The sequence below is a fragment of the Coffea arabica genome, chromosome 2e, assembly GCF_036785885.1.
Source record: "Coffea arabica cultivar ET-39 chromosome 2e, Coffea Arabica ET-39 HiFi, whole genome shotgun sequence".
In the NCBI taxonomy this organism is placed as follows: domain Eukaryota; kingdom Viridiplantae; phylum Streptophyta; class Magnoliopsida; order Gentianales; family Rubiaceae; genus Coffea; species Coffea arabica.
Window position 1 is genome coordinate 15,566,643 of NC_092313.1, and position 24,728 is coordinate 15,591,370.

A 24,728-nucleotide genomic window follows, 5' to 3' on the forward strand; every position below is an offset into this window, starting at 1 on the left:
CACGCAATACCATTCCCAATAGAAAGGAAGGCTTGTAAATCAAACTGAAACATGAAATTATGTCATGCAGGAAAGAAGGAAGAGGACAAGCAATAAAATCTAAAATAAAGGGGCATTTCCTTCCAAGGAGATGATCAAGTAATGTGAAAAATTTTATATGGAATGCTGAGTGCTGTCAGTAAAAGTATTGAATTTAATCATTAGGGTTGGTCTAGTGATCAAGAAGAACTCTTAGAGTACTCCCTACTGTTAGATTTATGATTCGAATCCTTGAAATCAGATAGATTTCGAATTCTCAACCTCACGGTTGGAAGTAAGAAGAGTGTAGGAAACGGTGAGAGAGAAAAAAAAAGGGGGGGTGTTGAATTGGCAGTAAAATTCATAGGCGAATCCGAAATAGAAAGACAACAAATATCACTGACCGGAAGGAAGGAAGGAAGGAAGCTTTGGATAAAGATAAAAAGGAATTTTGGACGGACATAAAAGATGCAAATTCTTTTCACTGTTGTGAATAGCTTTCAAGGACAAAGAAACATTCATGCAACATTAAACAACCTGCCCACTTATGTTGTCAAGCATAGGGCTGAGACACTTTGTTTACATGCAATCACATTCCTATAACATCCCTACATGCTATAATTCCTCAATTACACATAAGAAAGGACCAAACTTCCATCTTTTCCCATTCAGTAAGCAAGCTAAGTTAAATAATTGAGAACAAAGCGCCAAGTTGCTTTACGCAACCACGGCATAGAAATAAAAATTTAACATACCCTCGTGGTTTGGTTGGTCGGTCATAAAAAGCTATTGGTGATATAAGCTCCGAACCTCGCATACAATGATACAAGAAGCGTTCGCGTACAATGATACAAGAAGCGACAAGAGAGCTGGCCAGAGATTGCCTACAATCTAAATACAACCGCTTACTAACCCCGCGTGAATGATCCAGCAGTAGCACCTCCCACTGGTGACCACTTGATCCCAAGATCGAGTCTCTGCTCTGCTGGATTCCTCCGCGCACTTATCGTGCTTGGATCGGATTGAGGCGCCGGGCCCGGACCGCAGGAGATTAGTCGGGCCCCGTAAGAATTGACCCGAACACCTTGTGTCGTCAAAAAAAAAAAAAAAAGACAACCGCTTACTACATGTCGTAGAACTAAAAGAGACGCACTATGACAACAATTTAAGTCGAAATTTCCGGTTGCAAAATTACAGTAAACAGAACTTTTAGCAATCATTCTGGCTTTGGCATGTAGAGGAATGGAGCACCTCCTCGGCTGAAAATATGCATTCCTGGAGAAAGATGTTAATCCAACGACCATTGCCAACCCAATCAATTCATAAACTGAACTATGAAATATAGAGAGACATCCTTTTATTATTATTATTATTATTATTTTCGAATAATTTCAGAAACCTACCGAAGCTTCTGACAGTTACAGAGAGCTCCCCACAATTTTTAAATATTACACCTACATCCCATGCTTTTACTGTTCACGCAAGAGTATGGCCGCACCCAATCAGCTATATTTTCCCTAAAATATCCTAACTACCCTTTTTGCACAAAAACAAAAAGAAAAAAAACCTTACACGCTTCCGCCAAACAAAGAATACTATCAAGCAAAGACTCAAAATTCCAAATCTCAAACCCGAGTAATTCCATCATCCCAGCCTCAAATACTTGCCAAAAACCAACATTATATTACCAACCAATCAAACTTCAGTGTAAATTTCAAAACCTTACGAGACATTTCTGAAATTATCCAGACATATTTCAGACGCAGGAAATGCCATTTTTCGCTCTGGAAGGCGGAAAGTAGAACGCATGTTACAAAATAGATTATCATCATAACCTATATGCACATTTGGATTTCACATTTTACATTGTGTATCAACATTCCTTCACCTTACCCCAAAAAAAAAAAAAAAAAAAAAAATCTACACATTCACCCGAAGCTTCACATTTCTTAACATTTCTTATACATGGATGACACATCCTCCAATAAAAGTAAAAAATAATAACTGATACCCATTTTACAACTTGTTCTCAAGGATATCGCTTTTCTGAACTTCCACCACCATAAGCAAGCATGTCAACTGAAGGCTTGAGCTTGCAATTCAGGATATACAAATGATACAATTTGTTTCAAGGACTTCACTGTCTGTTTCAAAAATGCCTGTCCCTCCGACACTGAAAATTTAACGAAGAAAGAAGTATAATGTCTAATAAAACCATGGTCAGGAAGAGTGAAATTGAACGTACAACAGGAGGCTGTAAAAGGACCAGTACCTCTTATGAACAATCTAAAATTTTTCAAGAAATCCTCAGCACGTCCAAGCACAGGACGAATCCCACAAATTTGTATTACGCAGAGTTCAAGATGTAATGCCATTACTGTTATTTGTAAGAGCAGTAGACAGATGTCCTGCATCACAGGAGTAACCAGCTTTGACTTGTTGGCTTCACACAATTCAGTGAGGATAATAATTCCTTGATCCTGCCATCCAACATTCACTAGTCAAACATGTGCAACAAAAACTATCACAAAACATAGACATCCCAGAAAATAAGCCATAGGGAATATTTATACTCCACTTTGATGTCTGTCAACCGTTTTACCTTTAATGAAGTATTCTACATCGATCTCAATAAATAAAAGCACTCAATCGAAAGGTATAATATGCGAAGTACAACTTTTTTCAAACGTTGCTCAGTCCAACCGTCAAAAGACAATGAGAGGAAGAAGGAAATGAACACTAAAACCGTACCTGTAAACCATGCAATATATCAGGCATTGGGAGCTCTGGAAAATGTGAAAGGTCCACAAAACCAACCTCCTCAGCCCTTTTAGCTGCTCCTTCAGCTTGTATGCACAAAAATTTTAAAAGAAGAAAGGTGACTTTATATATCTGAATTGCTGTAATGTCAGAGAAGTAAGTTTGAGAAGCTGGAAATTCAATGTCATCTAATTGATCTTTGCTAACAACGGAAGTAGTTCTCAAGGACATTGAAGAAAATTTAGGATCTAAACCGCAACCAAGAGGTGTAAGGACAAACCAACCATTTCTGCTATTAACAAATGATGGTTTCTTATACCACTCAAACTCCTCCTTCAGAACAGGATGACATATAAGTGGTGCAACTCTTCTAGGTAATTCTCCAAGCTGTTGATTTCCCCTACTGATGAATGCCAATAAATGGATACACTTTTCTCTTAACTGTGAATCCATCTCTTTCATAGCTTTATTCCATGAATTCCTATATCTTGCTAGGACACAAATCAGCATAAGCGTTTGTTCTGTTTCTTTAAGAGTACTTAAAGTAGTATGCCTATTAAGAGATCGAGCTCGTTTCTTATCATGATCTTCTGATGGGAAATCTGGTACACTAAGGTAATAAGAAATTAAGAAAGCTTTCTCTACTAACAAGTGAGCCATAACATAATCCACAATCCCAGTCGAAGAAGAAGCATCCCCCAGAAAGTGAACAATAGCTGTAACAACAGCCAAGCTAAGTCCCCATATATGCTTTGCCTTTTCACTTCTGTCAAATGCATTTGAGAGGCTCCTCTCACCACAAATGACAGAGGAATGCTGATCATCAGATAACTTGGCTAATAGCCCTCTTAGGGATACAAAGAAACCAGCATTAACAAGCATCATAGCACCTTCTCTCACACGGCTAAGGGTCAAGAGGAACTGCAAAATCACTGGAATTGTTCCAACTGAAGTTTCATCTTCAAGTTTCTGAACAACAGAATGCAACTGTAAATGTTTTTCTACAATAGGAATCCAAGTAGCTGATGTTGAAAAACCTCTCAGTACGACATCTATCGTAGTGAGGGAGAGCTTATAATGATCAGCGGATTGAGTACAGTGGCAAATAACGGGTAATAACCCTAAAATTAGAGTAGATGCCTCAGCAGCATCAACCACAGAGTCTGTTGCACTCCCAGCAGCCAAATGTGTTTTCAGCCAGCTCAAGTTAACTGAAAAGAGAACCAACATAAGTAAAAGCTTCATTGCTTCTCCCAGACTAGTATCTAATGGCTTAAAGCTACTCAACACTTTAAGGCCCAGCCCTGAGGCTTTTAAGACAAGAATGCATGAGTGAAGAGATAGGTTTTCGCCTATGGATTTGATCAGATGCAGCAATAATTCCGCTTGAGCCAGAAGGATATCAAGCACATCTTGAATGACATCTAGATCTGGAGCTAATGATTCTATAGTGGCATGCAGACACTGACATGCATGGTTGATGCATGACAAGGTTAGTTGCTCAGGGATTGTTCCAGCTAGTGCGCCTCCATTCTCACCTGACTGCATGAGCAGGTAAAACACGTCAAATACACATAAACATTGTATAAAACATGAAAAAATGGATATTCATATAAAACATTCAGAAATCTATTCTGAAAACTCTGGCTCGAAAATTATGACCACTAAACAACTAAAATGTAAAGGCAGAAAAAGGTTTATGCTTGGTATCTTAATCTAAATAAAAAGCCAGAAACTTCTGGTGTTTTACTTGCATAATCAAGGAATAAAATATGTCAAAAGTACAGACAATTATTATCCACTTTTTGCTCATAACAGAATTTCTGGATCATGAAAATGTGAGAACACAGAAGCATTAAACAGCAATTGATTCTTCTGCAAGTAGATGCTATATCTTAATACAAGAGCAAAACACAGAATTCAATGAAATATCTATTCTTCAGGCTTATGTGACAATTGGCAGGATTGAGAAGTCCAGGAATAGAAATATAATTGGAAACTCACGTCATCACCATACAAGGACAACATGGTTACTAATGCTTTGAGAGCAGAAAGATTGGAATTTTTGAGCAACACCATCTTATTAACATTATCCAAGCAGTTCAACATTTTTTCTGCAACTGATTTAGATGCTTTCCACTCTGGAAGAAGGTCCCACAGCTCCAATCCCATGTCAGATTGCAGACGAGACAAGTCATATAGGTTAACATCCTTTACATGCAATTGAAGGTCCTCATTGCACTTGCATAGATATGTTTGCAAAAATGTTGACTGTAACAGATACTGCAACATTTCTTTGAAGGACCTGTCATTAATTGGTCGACCTTCAAGCTCTCCTTGCAGATGGTAGAAGAGATCACTAAGTATCAAACGCTGCAAGTCTTTTCCTAGACTGGCAACCAAAACAAAAAAAGCAAATATCAGTTGCATCAGTAAACCCCCAAAAAAAAAAAGGCCTTTCTGAAACAAGGACAAACAATTCTACATTCTCATGCAAGCATAGAATAAAACCACCATGAAGAGAAAAAAATCAGATTAGACTGCTGACTTGATTGACAAGAAGTGCATGCATAAATATCTATATATGTCACTGGTATAACCAAAATGATAGTGGTTACCAGCAACAGATTCAAACCTGGCAATTGCATCAATCAAAAGTCTCTACAAGATTAAATAATGACAGATACTAATAATTTTACCTGTAACCATGTTGTGTATATCGAGTCAATAATTCGGAGAAGGCTGGCAAATTTACCAACTGCAGATAATACCGACAAGTAAATCATAAATGATGTCACAAGTTCAGCCACAGCACTAAATGACAAAAGGAAAAAGAGACAGCATAATTGATGTAACCTCAAGAAGCAAACACCTCAAAATTCTATTGTATATGGTCTATTAAGGGATCATACCTTTCTGGACAAAACAAGAAGTTTTTCAATGAGAGACACTGACAAACTTCCCATCTCACCATCTTTGAGTTTCAGCATGGAATGTACAGAAAACAGGCTAGCAGAAACCTGTAAAGCCATTTATCAGTTAACATGCAACTTCTTATAAGGAGTACAACAAATGAAGCAACTCATCAGAACATGCATCTATCATATGCTGAAAACATCACGAAACAAACGAATTCCAGGATTCAGAAACATATTGACTTAGTCAATTTAAACACCAAAGCAAGTTTATAATAACGTGTATATCCAGATGCACAGCAGAAAAAGTTCCTGCCATATCCAAGACGATTCGTACTTTCCCCTTTTCAATATCCATCCACCTAGACCCCAACAAGTTGCCTAATTGGCACCAAGAAAGAAGCCTGCTAGCAGTCTTTGGCCACATTAAATAAAGAAACAAGAAAAAGGTCGTAGGGCCTACAGTTGAGCAAGCGATAAAGTTACCAACAAAAAAGGCCCTTGGAACGCTAAAACATTCTGTAGATACTGCCAATTTATCTTGTCTGTTTAACGGTTAACCACCTCCCATGAATAACTTGGGAAAAAATATACTGATCCTAGTTGGCTATGTCAAGAAAAAGAACAACTTGCCACTCAAAAGCAGGGTCTCACCTTTGCATGCAAGTGCATTTGAAAGTCATAGGTACACGAGGCATATGACTTTATCAGGTCACCCAACAGCGAGCTTTTGAACCAGGTTGAAAGCAAATTCTTCAAACCACATATACTTCCATCTTTGGCTAATCTGGAACCATCTACCTTGTCCACTTGATCTTTTGATAGTTCAGAAGTTGTTTTCAAAGCTAACTCGCTGTGTAAAAGCTTCTTATGCAGGAAAATTTCATAAGCAATTATTTCTAATAAATCAGATTGACAGTAATAACTGTACACTAAGTTTTGAAGCTCCTTGTCTGTGAGGTTTTCCGATGGATTGTCTGGCTTATGAGGGATGAGCATGACAGAATCAGAAAGTTGTTTCCAGAAGTTCTCTGAGTTCTTCAGCTGCTCTAAGAAATTTGTGAACTGCGGAGCGCCTTGCCACAATGCCTTCAGGAAGTTCAGAACATTCGACAGCATATTGGGTTTACTGAAAGTAGAAATTATCAGGTCATTTTTTTGTTGCATTTCTTAGATAACCTAAAATGGTCATTCAAGATGAATATTTCTTACAGTAGACTACCAAGATAGACATACCCCTTCATAAGGTCATCAGATTTCCTGACATACTGAAGAATTGCATCTAAAAAGTTTTTGCCATTTGACTCCAGCCTATGATTAGCTTCATTCGGATGCTTCTCACTAAGGACATCACTTAACTGGGCATTTGAATTTTCCTTCGAAGTAATAACAGCAGCAAGAAATGCAGGCTGGACATTGAAAGCCACTGACTCAGAACCAAGAAGGAAAACCAATAGAAAGCAGAGTAAGATGACTTGTTGAAGTCAATAAATAGCACCAGACTGGTCCTTTAATTATAACTTCAGGTTGGAATTAATGAATAACATCAGACTTCTCATTTCATTAATAATTCAGGTTGAAACAACAAAAATCAGCTAAACTTGAGGAAATTTGGCAATATCACAAACTCTCAGAACAGTTTAAAAGTTTTTCTAACCAATGAGGTCTGAGGCATAAATCACAACAGAAACCTTTAATAAAAATTATCAGTTATCTCAAGATACTAATATATCCCAAGAACAAGAGCTAAAATTAAAAATGCACTCTTCAACTAATGACGATCAATTGCATGATGGAAATGTTACTCCAAAACCAGTGGCTGAAAGAGTGCAGTTGCAACCATGTTTTGTTATCAAAAGAATAAGCCCAGTGTAATGACCTGATAACATGCAGCCGAAGTAAGCAATCTAAAAGTAGCAATGACGAGTTCCTCATTCCATGGTGACTGCCCACTCAAGATGTGACAAATAGAACTCCTGAACTCGCATATCTGCCCGATTATATTAGCGGATTAGAATGCAATAGATAACCCAACTAGCTATCAATGAGATAACATAAGAATCCACTATTAAGCATAACTGGAAACCTGTTTATCATCCAGACCAAGACATGCATTGCCAAATGCAGATGACCTTGAAGAATCCCCTGTGATAAATAACAAGGAAAGCAGCCTTGCAGCACTAACCTGTATGTTCTGCATGAACAGTGAATTTCATCAATAACATCTATACACAAACTTGCTAATCCAATAACAGCAAAGCAGGTGAATCACACTACTTAATTTGAGTACCAATTCAATTACTCTACACCAAAAAATGAATTTAAATAACTCCAAGAACAAGTAATTTTACAGAAGGCAACCTAATGCTTCACAAGAACAAAAGTCATATGAATTTATGTGCCTATTAGTTCAAGAGAAGGCTATATGCAAATACTTCGCGTAACATAGATTTCGACCTTTTATTTTCTATTTCTGATTTTTTAATCCTTACTAAATACAATGGGTTAATAGCCCATAACGATATTATTACCAAAACTGTTGTTTTACCCATGTCAAAACAAATTAATTAAAACATACGCCATGCCCAAGCTTAAAATCAGGTTAACGAGTAGTAAAGTTGTATTCAGCATGATTATTGCAAATGACAACATCCAACTTGTCTTTAGCACCTGATATTGGAAGCATAAAATGTGACACCACCAGCAATGCACTGATGCATGCCAGCATAAACCTGTTTTTTCCAAACGCACCACACGAAATTGCATTATAGCATTTAGAAAAGGCACCGGTGACGACTTCAAAATGCCCCACAAAAGTAAAAAAATGCAACGAGGCCAAGACGATGTGATGCCTAAGGCATTAGGTTGAGTTTAATCTGCAAATAGGCTAACTCTGATGTTCAACAAGGTTCTGGAAGTACCCTCTATAGAGAATAGCCTAAGTTGAGCCACTGCACATAAATTATAAATCGAAACTTATATATCTTCTTTGTATCAAAATTTATCCATAGAGATGCTTCTTGAAGTTTATGCCATTTTTAGATCTAATTTCAGCCCATGCCAATGTAGAATAGATCTCTAGGGTCAAGTTATAAAAGTGCAATAATCTGCATGTCCAAAACAAAAAATTACATGGAAAGAAAATTCTGTCCATAATGCAAAAAGTGTGAATCCCGGGAGATTAGAAGAGAAATCATAAATTAGATATATTCAACATAAACATAAAATCATACAGAAGTTTGGAACGATGACATCAAAGATACTGCTGCAGTTACGACAGGAACTGGTTTTGTCAATGGCGATAAAATTGCTTGATGAAATAGTGAAAGATTGGTGACATCCTGTAAAAACAGCAAAGCAAGTCAAAACTTTGTAACTAGAAAAGTCTTACACATACATGTACAAAGAAATAAAAAAAAAAATCCAATATTTAAATTTGCACTATATCAAAAATATTATACAGTCAATAAGAGTATGGATTGCTGAACAGGCCTGAAGAAAGATGATTGGAAAACGGAAAAGAAAAAAATGAATGGATTCACAACAGGATGCAAGCCCAGGTTGCCTGTGTGTCTTACAAAGAAAAGGAGTGGGGGGGGGGGGAGTCAAAGAGAGATGCTATCATATCATAAATCGTAAGCCAAAATCTCTCATCCCTAACATCAGAACAGGAAGCAATGAACCAAAACAAGATAGTATGTGAGGGTGACAAGCAAGCCCAATCCATTTTGTTTTCCTTCCCTCTGTACTTTAACCACTTCTATACCTTGGGTCACCCTAAAGACCCAGCTGTCCCTATTAATAATTGTCTCAGTTTTGATCTATAACTTTCACTTCCCCCATCAAGAAATCAAGGATAAAAACACATCAGATCACATCACATCATTCAAAAACAACTTGACTCGTATCAAAATCTCTCTCCATGTGCACATGCATCTGTGTTTCACACTCTCTCACTGATACAACCAAAAAATCAGGTCTAAGAATACATCACAACACTCTCACAACAATGGACAATACATCACAACGAAGAACAGGGTACCTTATTTTCCTAGCTAAACTACTGCATTCCATGTGACTACTAATCACTAGATAACTTTTGCAATAAAGCATTTCATGACATAAATAGATAGTCACCATAGTTATTTAAATTACAATTACTTGGAGTATTTTATAGCCACTATACATTCTAAAAGAAAACAACATATCACAAGGAAATTGCTGCCTCATTTTGCCTTGTACTGAAATCCAAAAGCTAACATCATATTTAGTAAACACTTTTCCACTTAGCAAGTCTTTCCTGTTTCAATACCCATGGGAAAACCTTCAAAACAAGGGCAGATTGAAGAAAAATCAATGAATCCTCACTTCACTCCTTGTTTGCTAAACAATTTTTTTCCATATTAACAGGGTAATATATAATGGAAAGCATCCCTAGACATGCCAGTCAAATTAATGCAAGCAAATTGTGTGTAAACTATGTTCCAGTCTAATCAGTCTAATATCATAAGTTCCTATTCACATAAATCGTTTCAAACTCTCAACATCTAAGTCATAATCCTCTCTATCATCTCTCTACCTCCCTCCCTTCTTCCCCCCAGAGAAGCAAAGCTACCATTCGGTTCACCTTTTTTAGAATTCAAGGGCCCATTTAAGCTGCAAACCCAATCAGATTGTTTATTAAAAAGTCTACAGACACAAAGTTTGATTACCAAGGAAACAAAGACATTATTGAAAAATCACCAAGTCCAAGCAACAAAAGAACCAGGGTATGCAACTACTACAATTCCTTAACGATATGCAAATGGTGGTTGAATGTTGTCATTCCCAAGCACACCTCAGACAGAAGAGAGAGCATGTTAAAAAGAATATCCAATCCAGCGGATATGGCCAGCTTTAATCCTTCAACATCAATAAGATCATAAAGGCGGCTGATATAAAGTTTCTGCAGGTGAAATAATCAAAAGTTTATAATGGAAACAGTAAGTAAAAGATCAAAGACATAACACCTCTCTCTGAAGCAAGGAAGAAAGGCAGCAAGGCTTACCTCTAAACCCTGCGTAGTTGTACAAACTATTTGGAAGAGTGCATTGTGAATGGAAGAATCAAAAAGTAAAATATTGTGGATAACCACACCAAGTTGCTTGCTGGATGAAATGGATAAAAGGCATTTTTTAACAACTTCAAGCACCTAAACAAACAACATTGTATAATAACTCATCTTAGAATTCTTAACCATTATAGCAATTTGAAAATGACAAAGAAACAAAAACATATGTACATAAGTATCTGTACAAGGAGAGGCAAAGATAACAAAAAAGGATACTCCAGGGAAGACAAGGTAGAAATTAAGCTCAACATGAATTCAACAAGCAATGAAAATTGTAATGTGTATATTTTGCCAAAACATAGATGGCAGTTGATCAGGTGTGAGATTCAGTTTTCCTGATGCAATACTTTCCTTATCAAGATTAACAAATAAAATGAGACTGCAGCTTAAACTGTTATTTGCATATGAAGTGCCAAAGACGCAATGACACCATCGAAACTAACAAGTCAATGTAAACTAAAGTATACTTGTATGACTGATTTGTGCATTCTCCTGAATAAGACATAAATTCTTGATCTCATCCTAAGAACAGGACGCAATCAAGATATGAATTGGCATTCCCAAAAAAAAAATGAAACCAAACCAAAGTTGCCAAACCTAGGAGTTACAATTAAATTTGACTCCAAAAAGAATCTCCATTAGCAGTCCTATAAGATCTTGTCAGTCTCAATTTAGTTCCATAAGTAATTATTTCTTATAAAAGTAAAAGCAATACCTTCAGTGTCACCTTCCAGCGAGTATGCTTCATCTTATAGGTCCAAATATCATGATTGATAAGAACATACTGAAGGGAGAAAACAACAAGTGCAAGCACAACATCATTTTCAAATCCTGTTTCGACCAGCTGAATGGTGAAATCCAGCACTGGAAAGTAACCAACCATGTCAAAGAATGCAAGAGATAAGTACTACAAATCAAACATTATGAGATAATCAGCAAAAATACATGTTAACAAGTACATTGAGTCCGAAATACAGAACAAACTACAACTATAATTTTGGATGCCCCAAGGCAATGCAGAAGATAAATGAAGGCTTTTTTTGAAAAAATTTTGTTATTGCTATATTTTGACACTTAAATGCAGTTGAAGAGCCTCTAGGACAAGAAGGAAGTATAGTAAGCTGCAATAGCAACAATGACACACGCATGGAGCAAAACCGATAGGATTCTGTGGCCCCATTTTAAGATAACTTCACATTTGCAGTTTCAAATAGCCTTCCCCATAAAAAATCCAAGATGAAATTTCAGTACAAATGGTTCGCAAATGGTGACATAAGAAAAGTCATAACGTGTCATTATATTATAAATCCTCCCAGATAGAACATCTTTAGAAGAAAAAGAGCAATAATTGAAAATATACAAGTCAGGAGCGTAAATAATGCATTAAAGCGCAAAATCAATAAAGACAAGGTATCAGCTCAAGACATACTAAAAGCACATGGACCAAATTATACAACATAGCATGAAAACTTGGAAGAAGTTTAGAATATGACTAGCCTGAAAGAGTCAATGAACAATCATTCTGCTCAGAGTCAATCAAAAGCATTTTGGCAAGCTTTCCAGAAAGCAACCATGGTTCACTGGAACATCAAAAAGAAAGGTAAATCAAAGTAATATGTTTACAGTCAATCACGAATCACGATCACACTGATCATTCATGAAAATTGGAGCTTCGAGATTTGCTCAACAGAACCACCTTCTTTTTCCCCAGCCACCCATCCACATCAAGGTAAAAGGAAGGAAAAATTCACATGCCAGCATATGACACAAAAAAGTGCAGAGGAGGACAAAACTCCTCCGAATGATCAACAGAGAAAAATCCAAGCAAGCTTGAATCAAAATAACTGGTTCACATCCAACAAAATATATTTAAATCAAGACCTTCAACTAAGCAAAAAAAACATTTACAAACAAAAATGACATGGTAGTCAAAAATAGCTTAATAGAATGTTGCTAGCAGAGAATATAGCTGTTCACACTTGATTCACTATAGTCACACACCAAAACAATTTATTAGACTTTTTGTGGTAAATCAATTTCAGTTAGGCCTTCAGTCTATTTGATTGTGCAGAAATAAGCAAAATCAACAATTCGAGTTTTCATTTTTCAGCCTCTCAAAGAGTACTTTCTAATTTTAAGGTCAAACTTCTTCTCTAATAGAAAACTTAAACTTCACAGCAAGAGCATAGCATTTTGGGGCAAAGAAAGCTTGATGGTGGTGTTCCCCCTAAAAAAGGAATACAAATGGTGTCTAGCCACCTAAGAAGTGCAGCCATTGTTTCATCATAGTTAAGGAGTCAATAAGGCATCCAGAACCAGTACTTTTACTTTAAAACAAGCCGAAATGGAAACTGGCACTCTCCCTGGGGGAAAGTAGCATTGAACATAAGGTGTCGCGGAAGAAATAAGATGAAAAAGAAAAAGGAAAGAGGACAGAAGTAGAGTGATGTAAAGAAAACATTTAATGCCACATGACTCTTTAAGGATGCATATGGAACCTGGAATTTTATTTAGAAAGAGGTACATCTCAACCAAAATGAATTCATCACATTTTCTCTCAATGTTATAATATTTGAACACAAAATTATTTCAAATGTAGCACCAAATTAAATGATTTCTAGAGTCAAATTCAAAAGGTGACCTGCTTTAAATGTTATTGTCTTTTATGCAGATTAATTCACGTTTCAGATACAAATGAGAAAGAGGCTTTTTTTTTTCATATTTACTTTTGGGACTAATGAATTATTATGCAAAATTCACCTATATAACCCACTGGATATAGTATGAAAAGGATTCGTCCTCGAGGCAACATCAAAAATATTTGCCTTGGCTGTCATTGTGGCAACACAATATGGAGAGCTGCAAGAAAACATTGGAGGAGAAGCATTAAAACAAGAAGTTGACAAAATAGAGAAATCAACAGCATCTTTGAAAGACTCAACTACACTTGTTACCCTTTACCTTCCATTACTATTTTACATATATTCAAGGTGCATTGCAAATCCAAAGAATGGTGGTTGACTGAACATTCAACAAAGCTACTGTGGTATTGAAAACTAAAGGGAAAGCCTATGAATTTGAGTAAGCCAGAAAGGCATGTGCCAAAAATACTAGAGAGAATGACATCTTGTAACTGCTGATCTCATAATCGAATTCAAGAATTTTGCAATGACGAGAAGACCAGGATCCTCCCCCATTTCAAAGAACTATCCTCTCGGAATTAACAAAATTCAAGGGAGACTTTCTGAAAATATAAATGTACTTTTGTTTCCAAAAGAATTAAATCCAAGCCCATTGACAAGAAAATAAAAAACACAAGTACAATTTCACAGCAATTAACTGGTAAAAGAACATCAATAAGAAAAAGACCACAGGAAAAAAAATTTCTTATGAGCAATTCCATTGGCATGACATTTATTAATGAAAAAGAAGCCAAAGGGAGTAAGTATCATCACCATTTTAACATCTTTGCCAAGATATTAATACTCATTGACATAAGTGCTGCTCCATAGCAAGTTGGAGGTAGATTCTTTACCAAAGTACATAGCATCTCAACCACATTAAGACTGCATTAAGAGCAAAGGAATCCTTATCAAAGACAAACAAGGAGTGCTACTAAGAAACAGATCACAGTTAACAAACTAGCATAGAGAAACATTGAAGTGCAGTTGAATACCACTCATAATGCTCTTGCTGCTCTTCCAATGGCGTTGGTTCACACGAGGACTTGCCACTAAGCACAAGAGCATTGCATACAGACTACATATCCAGACATTTATAGTAAGAGTCAAATAGGAAAAGTAGATTAAACAACTTATACTAATCAGATACGTGCACTCAACCATTTACAGCGCAAGTTGATGTATCACAGTGTCCCAAATCACAGATGGAAAAGCGAATAACAAAGGCACCTAAAAGGAAGGCAGGTCGATAAAGTGCTTACAGCATTTTTTGCTGATGAAAAAAAGGACTAAGAAAACAGGAGAAGGCAACAAGAAGATACCAAGATCTGGAAATAACTGCAAGAAAATCATAGTTGAACTAACCTCTGATTTAAAAGCTTAAATTGTTAGAGAGGAAATAAATTATTTTTGAAATCTTGCTACCTCCTATTTGCAAGCTAAAGTTTCACTGGCCAAGCACATGAAAGCATTAGATTAAAGGATGGGAAGGAATGAACTGAAAAACACCAGGCCATCAAAATTTATAAGTCACCTCGTCTAAGAAAGCATTCTTGCATGCCCAAGACTGAAGACAGAGAGACTGCAAACAATAAGGATTGCCCCAGAACCAATTTATACAGTTTCTTACATTGTGACCTTACAAAGGAATTAACACTGTATCGGGACTCCCAACATTGACAATCTTTCAAGTTCATGACCAAAACGCCACAAGGTACCAAAAAGCTTTGTATTCATCTAAAAGGTGTATGCAAGACAAGAATTTTTTCAGAGGCAACAGAGTAATCCACATAACTTTTCTTCATTTAATGCTCAAATAGTTACTATTTTAAAACAGGTACATCTACAGATTAATAATTCAGTTGTTTGATGTTAGATAACAATAAGGTATTTACATGGCTAAACTCTAATGCAGTAAACCTAAAATGGATGATTTTGCACAATGAATATTGACCATCAGAACTACATATTCGTATTGAAGAGCGTATGAGCTAGAATAAGTTCAGTAGTTCATGCAAGCAGCATGAAAAGATGCTACCAATCCAAATAATGTATATAAGCCTAAAAAGAAAAGAGTCTGGCGATGAATTCATGAATAAATATCCTACAGAATCATTACCAAGCTAAATGTCACCAGTCGACTAAGCAAGTCAAGAATAACCAGAACTTCCTCGCTGTTTTGAATAAACAGTTCTTGGGCCATATGATAAAGTAGAACTACCACCCCCGATTGCGCATACTGCAGAAAACAAGCCATCTGTGAGGGATACACAGAGAATATATAGGGATATGAAGGCACTAGCACTAGACACCCGGGGGGGGAAAGGAGGGGGGGAGGAAGAGAGCAACCCAACTACCATTAACAGGATACAATATTCAGGTTCTGTGGTTCTTTTCTACATCCTATTTAAGTTCTAACATCATCTGACTTTTGTTCCTAATAATGTCTGCCAACTGTAGTACACAGAAAAAGTAACTACTTAATTATGTGACGATGGGCCACCATCCTAGAAAAATAATTAGAAACAGGAAAATGGTGACCTTAAAGCTTGTTGGGTGATTTTGCAGTAAATTTTTATATGAAAATAAGGCAATACACAATTTTCAGTTCCTGAAGGAAAAAGGAGCAGGATGCTTTTGTTCTGTTTCCTGTTTTTGCTAACTTCAAATTCCTAGGGATAAAAGCATTAGTCTATAGGCTACCATGTTGCAGAAGATAATAAAAAGTAATCTCTAGACTACTATATTACAAACTTACTACACAGTGAAACAATGCTAGTTGGTCATGATGAATGGTTATTTGGCAAAAAGCTTGAAACATACTGGACATCTATGGTACCTAAAATAAATTTAAGAAAATGTGGAACAGGTGGGGACATTTATAGTGTATAAAGTGCTGAGAAAGTATTACTTTACATTCAGAACTTTAAACTTGAGGACATGAACATACTTTTGTCTCATCTAAAAAGATAAAAGTAGGACATCCATTTCCAAACAAAGAGAGTAATAAAAACTTTCCACCAAAACCTACAGTGCAGTAAATTCAAAATAGCAAGAAGATATGTGAGAAAATTGAGATTAACATGGAGAATGTGCATACAATCACCGAAAATCAATCAAAATCAAATTGCAGACTAATTTAGACAAATTTCAAGATTAGAGGAAAAAAACACAAAGGGTTGCAATAGAACAGAAGAATGCCGTAAAAAGAGGAAGTGGAGGGGAGAAAACAACAATTCAAAATTTACCTCCCATCGCACCAGAGCAACATTCCTGTCAATCATTCTTATAACCTGACCTCGGGTACCATTAGGAATGATCAAACCTTCAACACCAGGAACACGCAAAGGTAGATGAGTTTCTACAGTCTTAGAGGCGCCATCCACCAGAGAATCACTACTTATCTCAAATAGAGATGATAACCCAACAGACTTTTCAAGAAAATTATATCTGTCATGAGGTGGCAAAAGATACACAATTAGCAAGCAAAATAATAGAAACATTAACCCACATGCACGTGCTATGAGGTTATCGCATGCCATTAACTTGCTCATGAACATGGACTGAAAAGGGTATTCTAACTATGAGCCCATTATATCAGGATAATTGGACATGTGTACTGATGAAGAAATGCTTTGCCAGAAGCTGAAAGAAGAACAACCCTGTTAACTTTCTCCACATAAAAAGACTGAAAAGGGGTATTCTAACTATGAGCCCATTATATCAGGATAATTGGACATGTATACTGATGAAGAAATGCTTTGCCAGAAGCTGGAAGAAGAACAACCCTGTTAACTTTCTCCACATAAAAAGATAAACATCTTTCTTGACAAACTCCTAGTGATAGTTGTTCAGTGGCAGTTACCAAAATTAAGAGTAGATATAATAAAATCCCCATTGCCACTTGTTTGCTTTTTGAAGTTAAGTTGTCTCAAATCTCATGCTTCAACCAGAATCAAGTAAAAATATCAACAAATTTTTTTGGATTTAATGCTTTCAGGGAATAAACACAAAATGTGTCTTCACTCTCAACTGGCATTGTATAACCTAAAAGCAGCGAATACTGATAATTGTTGTGACACATATATTCCTATGGCTTTTACCTTTAGGCACACTTCCTCTACCTATAGCGTTTCCCATCCAAAAGTAAAGAGAATATCATTGCAATTATCAAATCAAACTGAATGTCCACTAAGTCTAAATACAATACAAAAATTCCAAAGTCCAGATGTTGCTCTCACAAAAAAGCAAATACTTGACAAAATATTCTAACCAACATCAATAAGCTACTAGTCAAAACATAAAAACATGAGTCATGCGAGCAATTTCAAACATATATGCTTTTAAGTTAAACACTGGAAATTCCACTCACACACACTCAGCTGGCCAAGCTCCTTCACTGAGGGCCGATAACAGTCGCAAGAATTCCACAGTCCTGACTGGAAATTCACCCTCCAAGTTGCACAGGAGACACCGTATGGGTCCATCAACAAAACTATCCCTGTCCCAAAACTGATTACACAGTGATTCCTGCATCATCAGATGAATAGCTTCCAATAAATCATCCACAAGCAGAACCAATAATCAAGTAACAAATAAATGATTCATTGCTCACAATGATGGCACATACAAACCTCTCCTCGATAGATTTTGCAAAGGATGTCCAGTATTAATCTCAGGTTATTATCCTCCAACTGTATCAAAGAAAAAGTAGGATTATAAAGAAGACATATGCTACTACAATAGGCTAGACCAAGATCTGCACAACCAACACCTGAAGATTTATCTCATATGATGCAACAAAAGCAGATATAAATGTCCTCAAAACACTTCGATAACCAGCAACAGGACCCTGACAAAGGAACATTTGCAAAATCAAAGTACAGCACACGAATAAGCAAAAAGTTACCATTAAATCAACAAACAAGTGCACCACAAACATCTGTGCACCGCAAAGAATTTAATTACAGCATAAAGAAGAAACTCACATCTAACTCCTTCCATATATCGCTCTCCAAAATTTGAACAAAATAACTCAAAGAAGCAGCCTCAATTGCTTGACGGACATAATTAACATGGTCCATCTCCTGAAATATCATTCCTAATATCAACTTGCAGTACTTATATTGATATTCAAATATGAAAACCTTACAAATTCAAGCTATCAAATGTACCATCGACTCATTGTTGTCTTCCTTTGGTGGAAGAGATGAAATGAGACAAAGAAACACTGCCCATGCTAGAATTAAAGGGCCAGCTTCTCTTGTTTGAGAAACATCTATACCAGAAACTATTGCATCAATTTCTTGAATATCATCCAAGGAAAAATCTACTGAATCCTGCCTGAGAAACAATAGTAAAATTCAAAATTATTATTATTGTATTCAAAATTATCAATTCTAAGTGCATAATGAGAGGTCCCCAAGACAAATATATCTCAGCAAAGAAAAACAGATCAAGCAAGAAGAAATGAAGTACATAACATGAAGAGGGCAACCAAATTCTATGTTTCACGAGGCTATATACATTTTTCTCTCACGATCTTGCCTAGTGTCAGAAGTTTAGCATGTTTGGAAGATAAATTCCACAACTAAAAAGGAAACCTTGCTGTTTATTCTTATACGTGTACAATAAGGGAAATAAGCAGATACTACAAACCTAAATGGAATTTCATCATGGATCATTTGGAGAAGATTTTCCAAGTCCAGAGTTTCTATCAGAATAAGCAGAAGCTGCACTTTGGCATAATAAATCAAGCGAGCTGCCTCTGCTGATATAGCCAGTTTTGCAAAATTGAAAGAACCAGAAATGGCACCCTGCAGTATGGCAACCAACATGAAAGCTGAACTCAAGAAAAGTATAGTTAGAAACATACTGGCATACCTCATACAGCAAGAGTAACTTTTTCCACTGCCTGCCATTGCAAGCAGAAAAGCACTCATAGTAAGCAAGGAATAATATGTCCAAAACCAGATTGTCTTCAATCAGTGTCTCCTCAGCCCATAATGTGTAAAGATCAACATCCTGCAAAACAGTCCCCACATGCATGATCAAGTCAAAACACCAACGTGAAATATAAAGGAAAAAATAAACAAGATGAATCAATAACAGTGAAATGTGTGCATAATGAAATAAAAACAGAAGTTAGATAATCAAACTTGAAATTAATCTCACCACATGTTCAGGATAATTGGAACACAAATGGTCCTCTAGAGTAGAAAGTGATCTGTCTTCCAATCCATCAGATACCAACTTTTGAGCCTCTGTCCATACAGCATGAGCTTCTTTCGATCTGGATCCAACAAACACTGCATAACAGGCAGCATTAGCAGGTGTGAACAAACTCCACTTAGTCCCAAACCACACCCACCACAAAGAGCAAAAATGATAGACAGCCAGAATTACCTAGTCAAGAACTAAGTTTCCAATCAAAACCAAAAGAAAAATCATTCTTCTACAGGTACTCTGAAGATTTTTTTTTTTTTTTGTGTGGTGGGGGGGGGGGGCACCAGGTATAATCAATTACTGCACAATAGCATCGCATGCTGCAAAGTACATCACAGTACATCATCAACAGAAACAGATGAAATGGACCAATAATCAGTTGGCCAACGGACAAGAATTTCATTACACCCTACAGATTTCTCCTTCAAGCTTAAAGGTAAGCAGCAGCATGGATGTTAGGCTCATTTTAAGGCCTTTTTTGGGTTAATACTTAAGGAAAGCCAGAGCCAAAAAGACAAACCGGAACATGTCAGGCCATAGAAGTCAACAGATTGAGAAAATGTCATTCAGGCTATTTCTGTATTCCAGTTCAATTTACAAATCATTATAAAAGCCATCTAGCAATCTCATTCGGTGCAAATTCCCAGTATCAGAGGTTCCACAGGGTTCCAACTCAATTTTATCATACTAATTCAATACTGACTTTGTTATTAAAAACGCTTACGTACAAATATCCTGACCAGCACTCCAAATATCAACCATCCTATGCAATTTATCCAAGAACACATTCTAACAACCTATATCCACAACGAATCAATATCTTGTAAGCAACAGAAAGAGGGGTTCTAACCATTCAAACACGGATATATCATCTCTAGCACCAAGTTGCTCTTTTGGCATAACTTTTTCCTAACACTTTACAACATCAAGAATATAAATGGAAGCTCCTATTAAATTTATTACTACAGATTCCAGGAAACTACTAGCTCCATGAGACATAACCTCAATGGTTTCTCCTCCAGAACAATGCATCTAGTTCTTTAATTAATTAAAGGGAGGTTGCCAAGTTGAAAAGACCATTTTAGAGTGCACAAAGAAACTTGGTTGCTTTCTTTATTTATAATTCATCTAGACTAATATTGAAACATTCAATAACATAGTTATTGTGGTTCACAATTCAGTGTAGTAATATGATAGGGGTTCATGGAACTTAAAAAGAAAGAAAGTAAACTATACAAATATATATTTCACATATGATGAGTCACTTTACTCTAGAGAAAGCAAGTTGCTTGGGTGTTAATTGCACCAAAGCTTTCATAAAATAAGAAACAGACTCTCAGCCAGAGAAATACAATTCCCATCGCTATGATTCTCAAAGGATTTCTCAAAGTATCAGAATGATAAACTCTAAGAAGGTAAAATTGCAGGCAAAAAAATTAACTTGTTTGGATACCAAGTGAATTGATCCTTTTCGTATAAAATGGTACTGCATGCAATAACAATTGGTTTCATTTCCAAACTAGTCAACCAGACTATGGAAGGCTGGAAGCACAAAGTAAATTCCTGATTACCCAAAAGATAACCACAATACACACCATATATCAACTATTCGTCAGTAGAGAAGAGAAGGGATTGCCAAAAGCATTATGAATCCATATAGCACATGATAGACTTACAAGCATGCATAAGTATCTGCCTTGTACACTTCAATAAACATTGTCGCTCAATGTAATACTGAACCATTACCTTCATGAAAACAATTAACACTGTAATGAGTACTAATCTTATGTAATTTTTGGTATTCAAATTTATCAAGCTTCGAATGCAGCACTCAGCACAAGCGCAGTGAGCTAGAGAACTGCAGTCTCAAGCAAGATTATTTAAACAAGAAATGGAAAGACAGCCCGGATAGCACCACAGGATACAGCTACCAACCAAGTGAAGGAGGTCGCCAAGCATGGAATCAATTGATAGGGAATTATGCTCAACTGATCTTTCAACAAGAATGTACGACTGCACCTCGTTTAAGCACTGAAACAAAAACAGAAACAAAATTCCGGGTCTGATAAAGTTAACATGTATTACGAAGGTTTTCTCCAGTTGAATCAGGTAAGCATTGTTGACTCTAGCACATTTTACTCTCCATTCTCTTTTTTCCAACCTTGCACAATAGCTAGGCTGAACTTTTCTAGCCACAAACAGACGTACTGATAAGAAAGAACGTGTTTACAAGAATGTAATTCTGACAAAATTTCACCCCATTGGAGGTTGTGACTCTCCTATAACAAATGCACGTAATGCGCCCGTCAGGAAATCATTCTAGGCCTAAAGTGTTCCCTTTATCACTTTTCTCTGATAATAATAATCATAAGCATAATACGGAAAATGTCGTCCAGAACCAACAAAAATTGCCCGAAAAGCCGCGGCAAAAGAAAAAAGAAAACGGAAAATTTACCAGTAGAGAGCTAATTTTGAGGGCGGCATCTCTGAGAGCAGGTTGAACGGTCAATTGATGCGAACCTAGCTTTAATTGTTTGGAATCCAGTGCTAACGCTTCCCTTGATTTCTGGTCCGGTGGCTTAAACATTCTTACAGTTTCCAAAAACCACGCATGATTGTCCTTCAATTTCTTCTCCTGAGAATTGGAAAGTAATTAAAATCGGTCAACATTAGAGAAAAACGATATGGAAGAAAAACACAGGTGCAGTGTAGGTGAAGTTTACCAGAGAAGGAGGGAGGTCGGAGGAAAGGGAAACGTCTTCGAGCTCCGTGAGTAGGTGACTGAAGGAATCCCACCAGAGCGAGGCATCTAGGGCTCTAACGGCGTTGGGAGCTTCACGCTCACTCGCATTTGCAGTTGCTGCCATTGTTGAATTCGGATTTTGAAACCCTACGGAGGTTTATGGAAAAGAAAAAGAAAAAGGAAGGGAGCCCGCGCACTTTTGCTCGATGACTGATGAAGGAGTGCAGAAAGAAGTAAAGTGAACTAGCGAAGTAAAGTGGACTAGCAAAACAGAAAATTCAGTTGCTGTGAGTGTGAGGACCATCTATACGACATCGTTTGAAGATTACGCTCCCTTAAGCACATCTTATGAAAGCGCAAGAGTTTCAACCCCGGGTCTGAGAGGAGTAACTGCGCCTTTACATGCCTTCTTAAAAAAACGCGAGCTTGAGACAGCATTAACAACCACACCCATGCCCTGCTCTCACCGCTCCTTTGCGTGAAACTGATCAGTTGCAAGACCAAACTCTTCTGCTTTACGTAGTATTTGCTAGTTCGAGTGCCAAAGAGTCCTCAAGTCAAGACAATAGTGAGAGACTGGAATAGCAAAACAAATGTGGATTCTAAAATCCAGCAATGACGGACTGGGGATTTAATGAATAACCAATGAAGAACAAGAAAACGATGGATGGGTAATCTGTTTTGATGTGCAATACTAATAAATTCTTGTGTTGCACTGACTAGCACTGTACACCAGGAGCATAAATTGGGACTACTGCCAAACAGGGTCCATCCTCATACATTGCCAAACAGCCACCCAAGACTCTGATTGTATCATTAGTAACACCCCGGACTCGGGGCACGGACGGTTGCACGTCCCTGTCAATTGTAGTCATTATCAACTGGCCGTAACTTTCTTTGTACATCGTGTAACTTTTTTTTCACAAGATGTATTTTCACAACCGATAGTGGTGGGCCCCACACTTGGCGCGGAAATCGAGTTACATGGTGTAATCTCAACCGCACAAAATTGTGAGGGCCAATCTTGGCCCTTAACCGTGCAGGGACGGTCATCAGTATGACCGTCCCTGCCCCAAATCCACCACACCCCAGCTTGTGTGTTTTTTTCGCTCATGCTCTTTGTAGACGTCTTTTCGACGGATTCCTCATCCCTGTTTTGTCTGAGACGTCAGTCTTTGGTTGGAGTCTCAAGTCAGGTGAAGGGAATAGACAAGCATAGCATTTAGGGATAATTTCAGAAAACTCAGCTGAGGACTCTCACAGGCCTCTCCTAAAGTTTGTAAAATTACACAAACTTCCCCTAAAATTAAGATTTTGATAACAAAATTAGTCCAATTCGAAAAATAACATTAAAAAGTACTTTAAGAAGAGAGTTGAAACTTTTATTTCATAAATACACCTTATGCATGTATATAAGTTGTATTAGTAAAAGAACGAAAATAATTAAAAGTCGAAAACAATTAATACACACATTTTATTACTCAAAAAGCTCACGTTTAATGAATTAGATAATGTAAATAAGTAACAAGGCTACTCTAATGATCACAAGATTCAGCAAAAACAAACTATTCATCTTTTTTGACATTATATTTGCTACGATTCTTGTGATATTAAATAGAAAAAATGTTCAAATTTTGCCTTTCTTTTCCCCAGTTTCTCATTTACTAATATCTAGCGATTAAGTAATTAGAATAATAATTAGCTATTAGTAACTAATTAACTGAAATAACTGTTGAAAATTTCTTTAATTATGAACGATGACTTGTAATTACAAGATAACATCAAGTAATATACCTAATGACGCTATTTTGTAATTAGTAGAATTTGACAATGACAATAAATCAGTTGTACACAATATGAGAAGAAGGGTTTTGGTAGAAGAGAAAAATACAAGGCAAAAGAAGGTTATTCATGAGGACATTTTCTTTGAAACTGTTAAAATTGTGACAGTTTTAAAGTAATTTCGTGGAAGTAAAGGAGAAAGAAGAGAAAAGAAAGACAAAATTTAAAATTTTTTCTGTTCAAAATCACAAGAATCATAACAAACATCACATTAAAAGAGATGATTAATTTGTTTTGCTGATTCTTGTAATTATTAGTGTAATTTTGTTGTTTATTTGTGTTATCTAATTTATTAAATGTGAACTTTTTGAATAGTAAAATGTATGTATTATTTATTCTAATTTATTTGTTTTTAACTTTCAATTATTTTTATTCTTTTACTAATACAATTTATATACATGCATAATAGGTATTTATGAAAAACAAGTTTTATA

At 36.5% G+C, this 24,728-nt stretch overlaps 1 protein-coding gene across 4 annotated transcripts; it reads right to left on the minus strand.

The window, feature by feature from the left end:
• Positions 1-1,828: 1,828 nt before the first annotated feature.
• On the minus strand, positions 1,829-23,121 carry LOC140004100 (uncharacterized). 4 transcript variants are annotated; one of them, XM_072079227.1, is made up of 32 exons: positions 22,433-23,121; positions 22,165-22,344; positions 21,645-21,740; positions 21,386-21,455; positions 19,659-19,792; positions 19,368-19,508; positions 19,143-19,300; positions 18,659-18,827; positions 18,473-18,571; positions 18,259-18,336; positions 18,119-18,178; positions 17,857-18,014; positions 16,733-16,934; positions 15,604-15,723; positions 14,480-14,562; positions 14,259-14,369; positions 13,564-13,662; positions 12,301-12,383; positions 11,519-11,667; positions 10,741-10,884; positions 10,531-10,638; positions 8,927-9,034; positions 7,780-7,887; positions 7,573-7,683; positions 6,930-7,102; positions 6,348-6,822; positions 5,691-5,798; positions 5,478-5,536; positions 4,783-5,170; positions 2,770-4,320; positions 2,291-2,498; positions 1,829-2,191 (listed from the first exon to the last, which is right to left on the minus strand). In XM_072079227.1, exons 1-32 carry the CDS (start codon positions 22,574-22,576, stop codon positions 2,094-2,096), a joined length of 5,973 nt encoding a protein of 1,990 aa, XP_071935328.1. In that variant the 5' UTR covers positions 22,577-23,121; the 3' UTR covers positions 1,829-2,093. The 4 variants fall into 4 exon arrangements, with proteins under 4 accessions (XP_071935328.1, XP_071935327.1, XP_071935329.1 ...); XM_072079226.1 differs by having other exon boundaries at positions 11,519-11,674; positions 12,308-12,383; positions 22,433-22,707; XM_072079228.1 differs by lacking the exon at positions 21,645-21,740 and having other exon boundaries at positions 11,519-11,674; positions 12,308-12,383; positions 22,433-22,707.
• Between the last annotated feature and the right edge of the window lie 1,607 nt (positions 23,122-24,728).

What these genes read in the sequence shown, in the direction of transcription:
- LOC140004100 (XM_072079227.1), bottom strand. Translation starts at nt 22,576, where the DNA reads ATGGCAGCAACTGCAAATGCGAGTGAGCGTGAAGCTCCCAACGCCGTT. An exon ending in AGTTACTCTTGCTGTATGAG is followed by an intron (nt 19,301 to 19,367) that starts GTATGCCAGTAT and finishes GCCATACTGCAG; the next exon opens with GGTGCCATTTCTGGTTCTTT. An exon ending in CATGATGAAATTCCATTTAG is followed by an intron (nt 18,828 to 19,142) that starts GTTTGTAGTATC and finishes ATTGTTTCTCAG; the next exon opens with GCAGGATTCAGTAGATTTTT.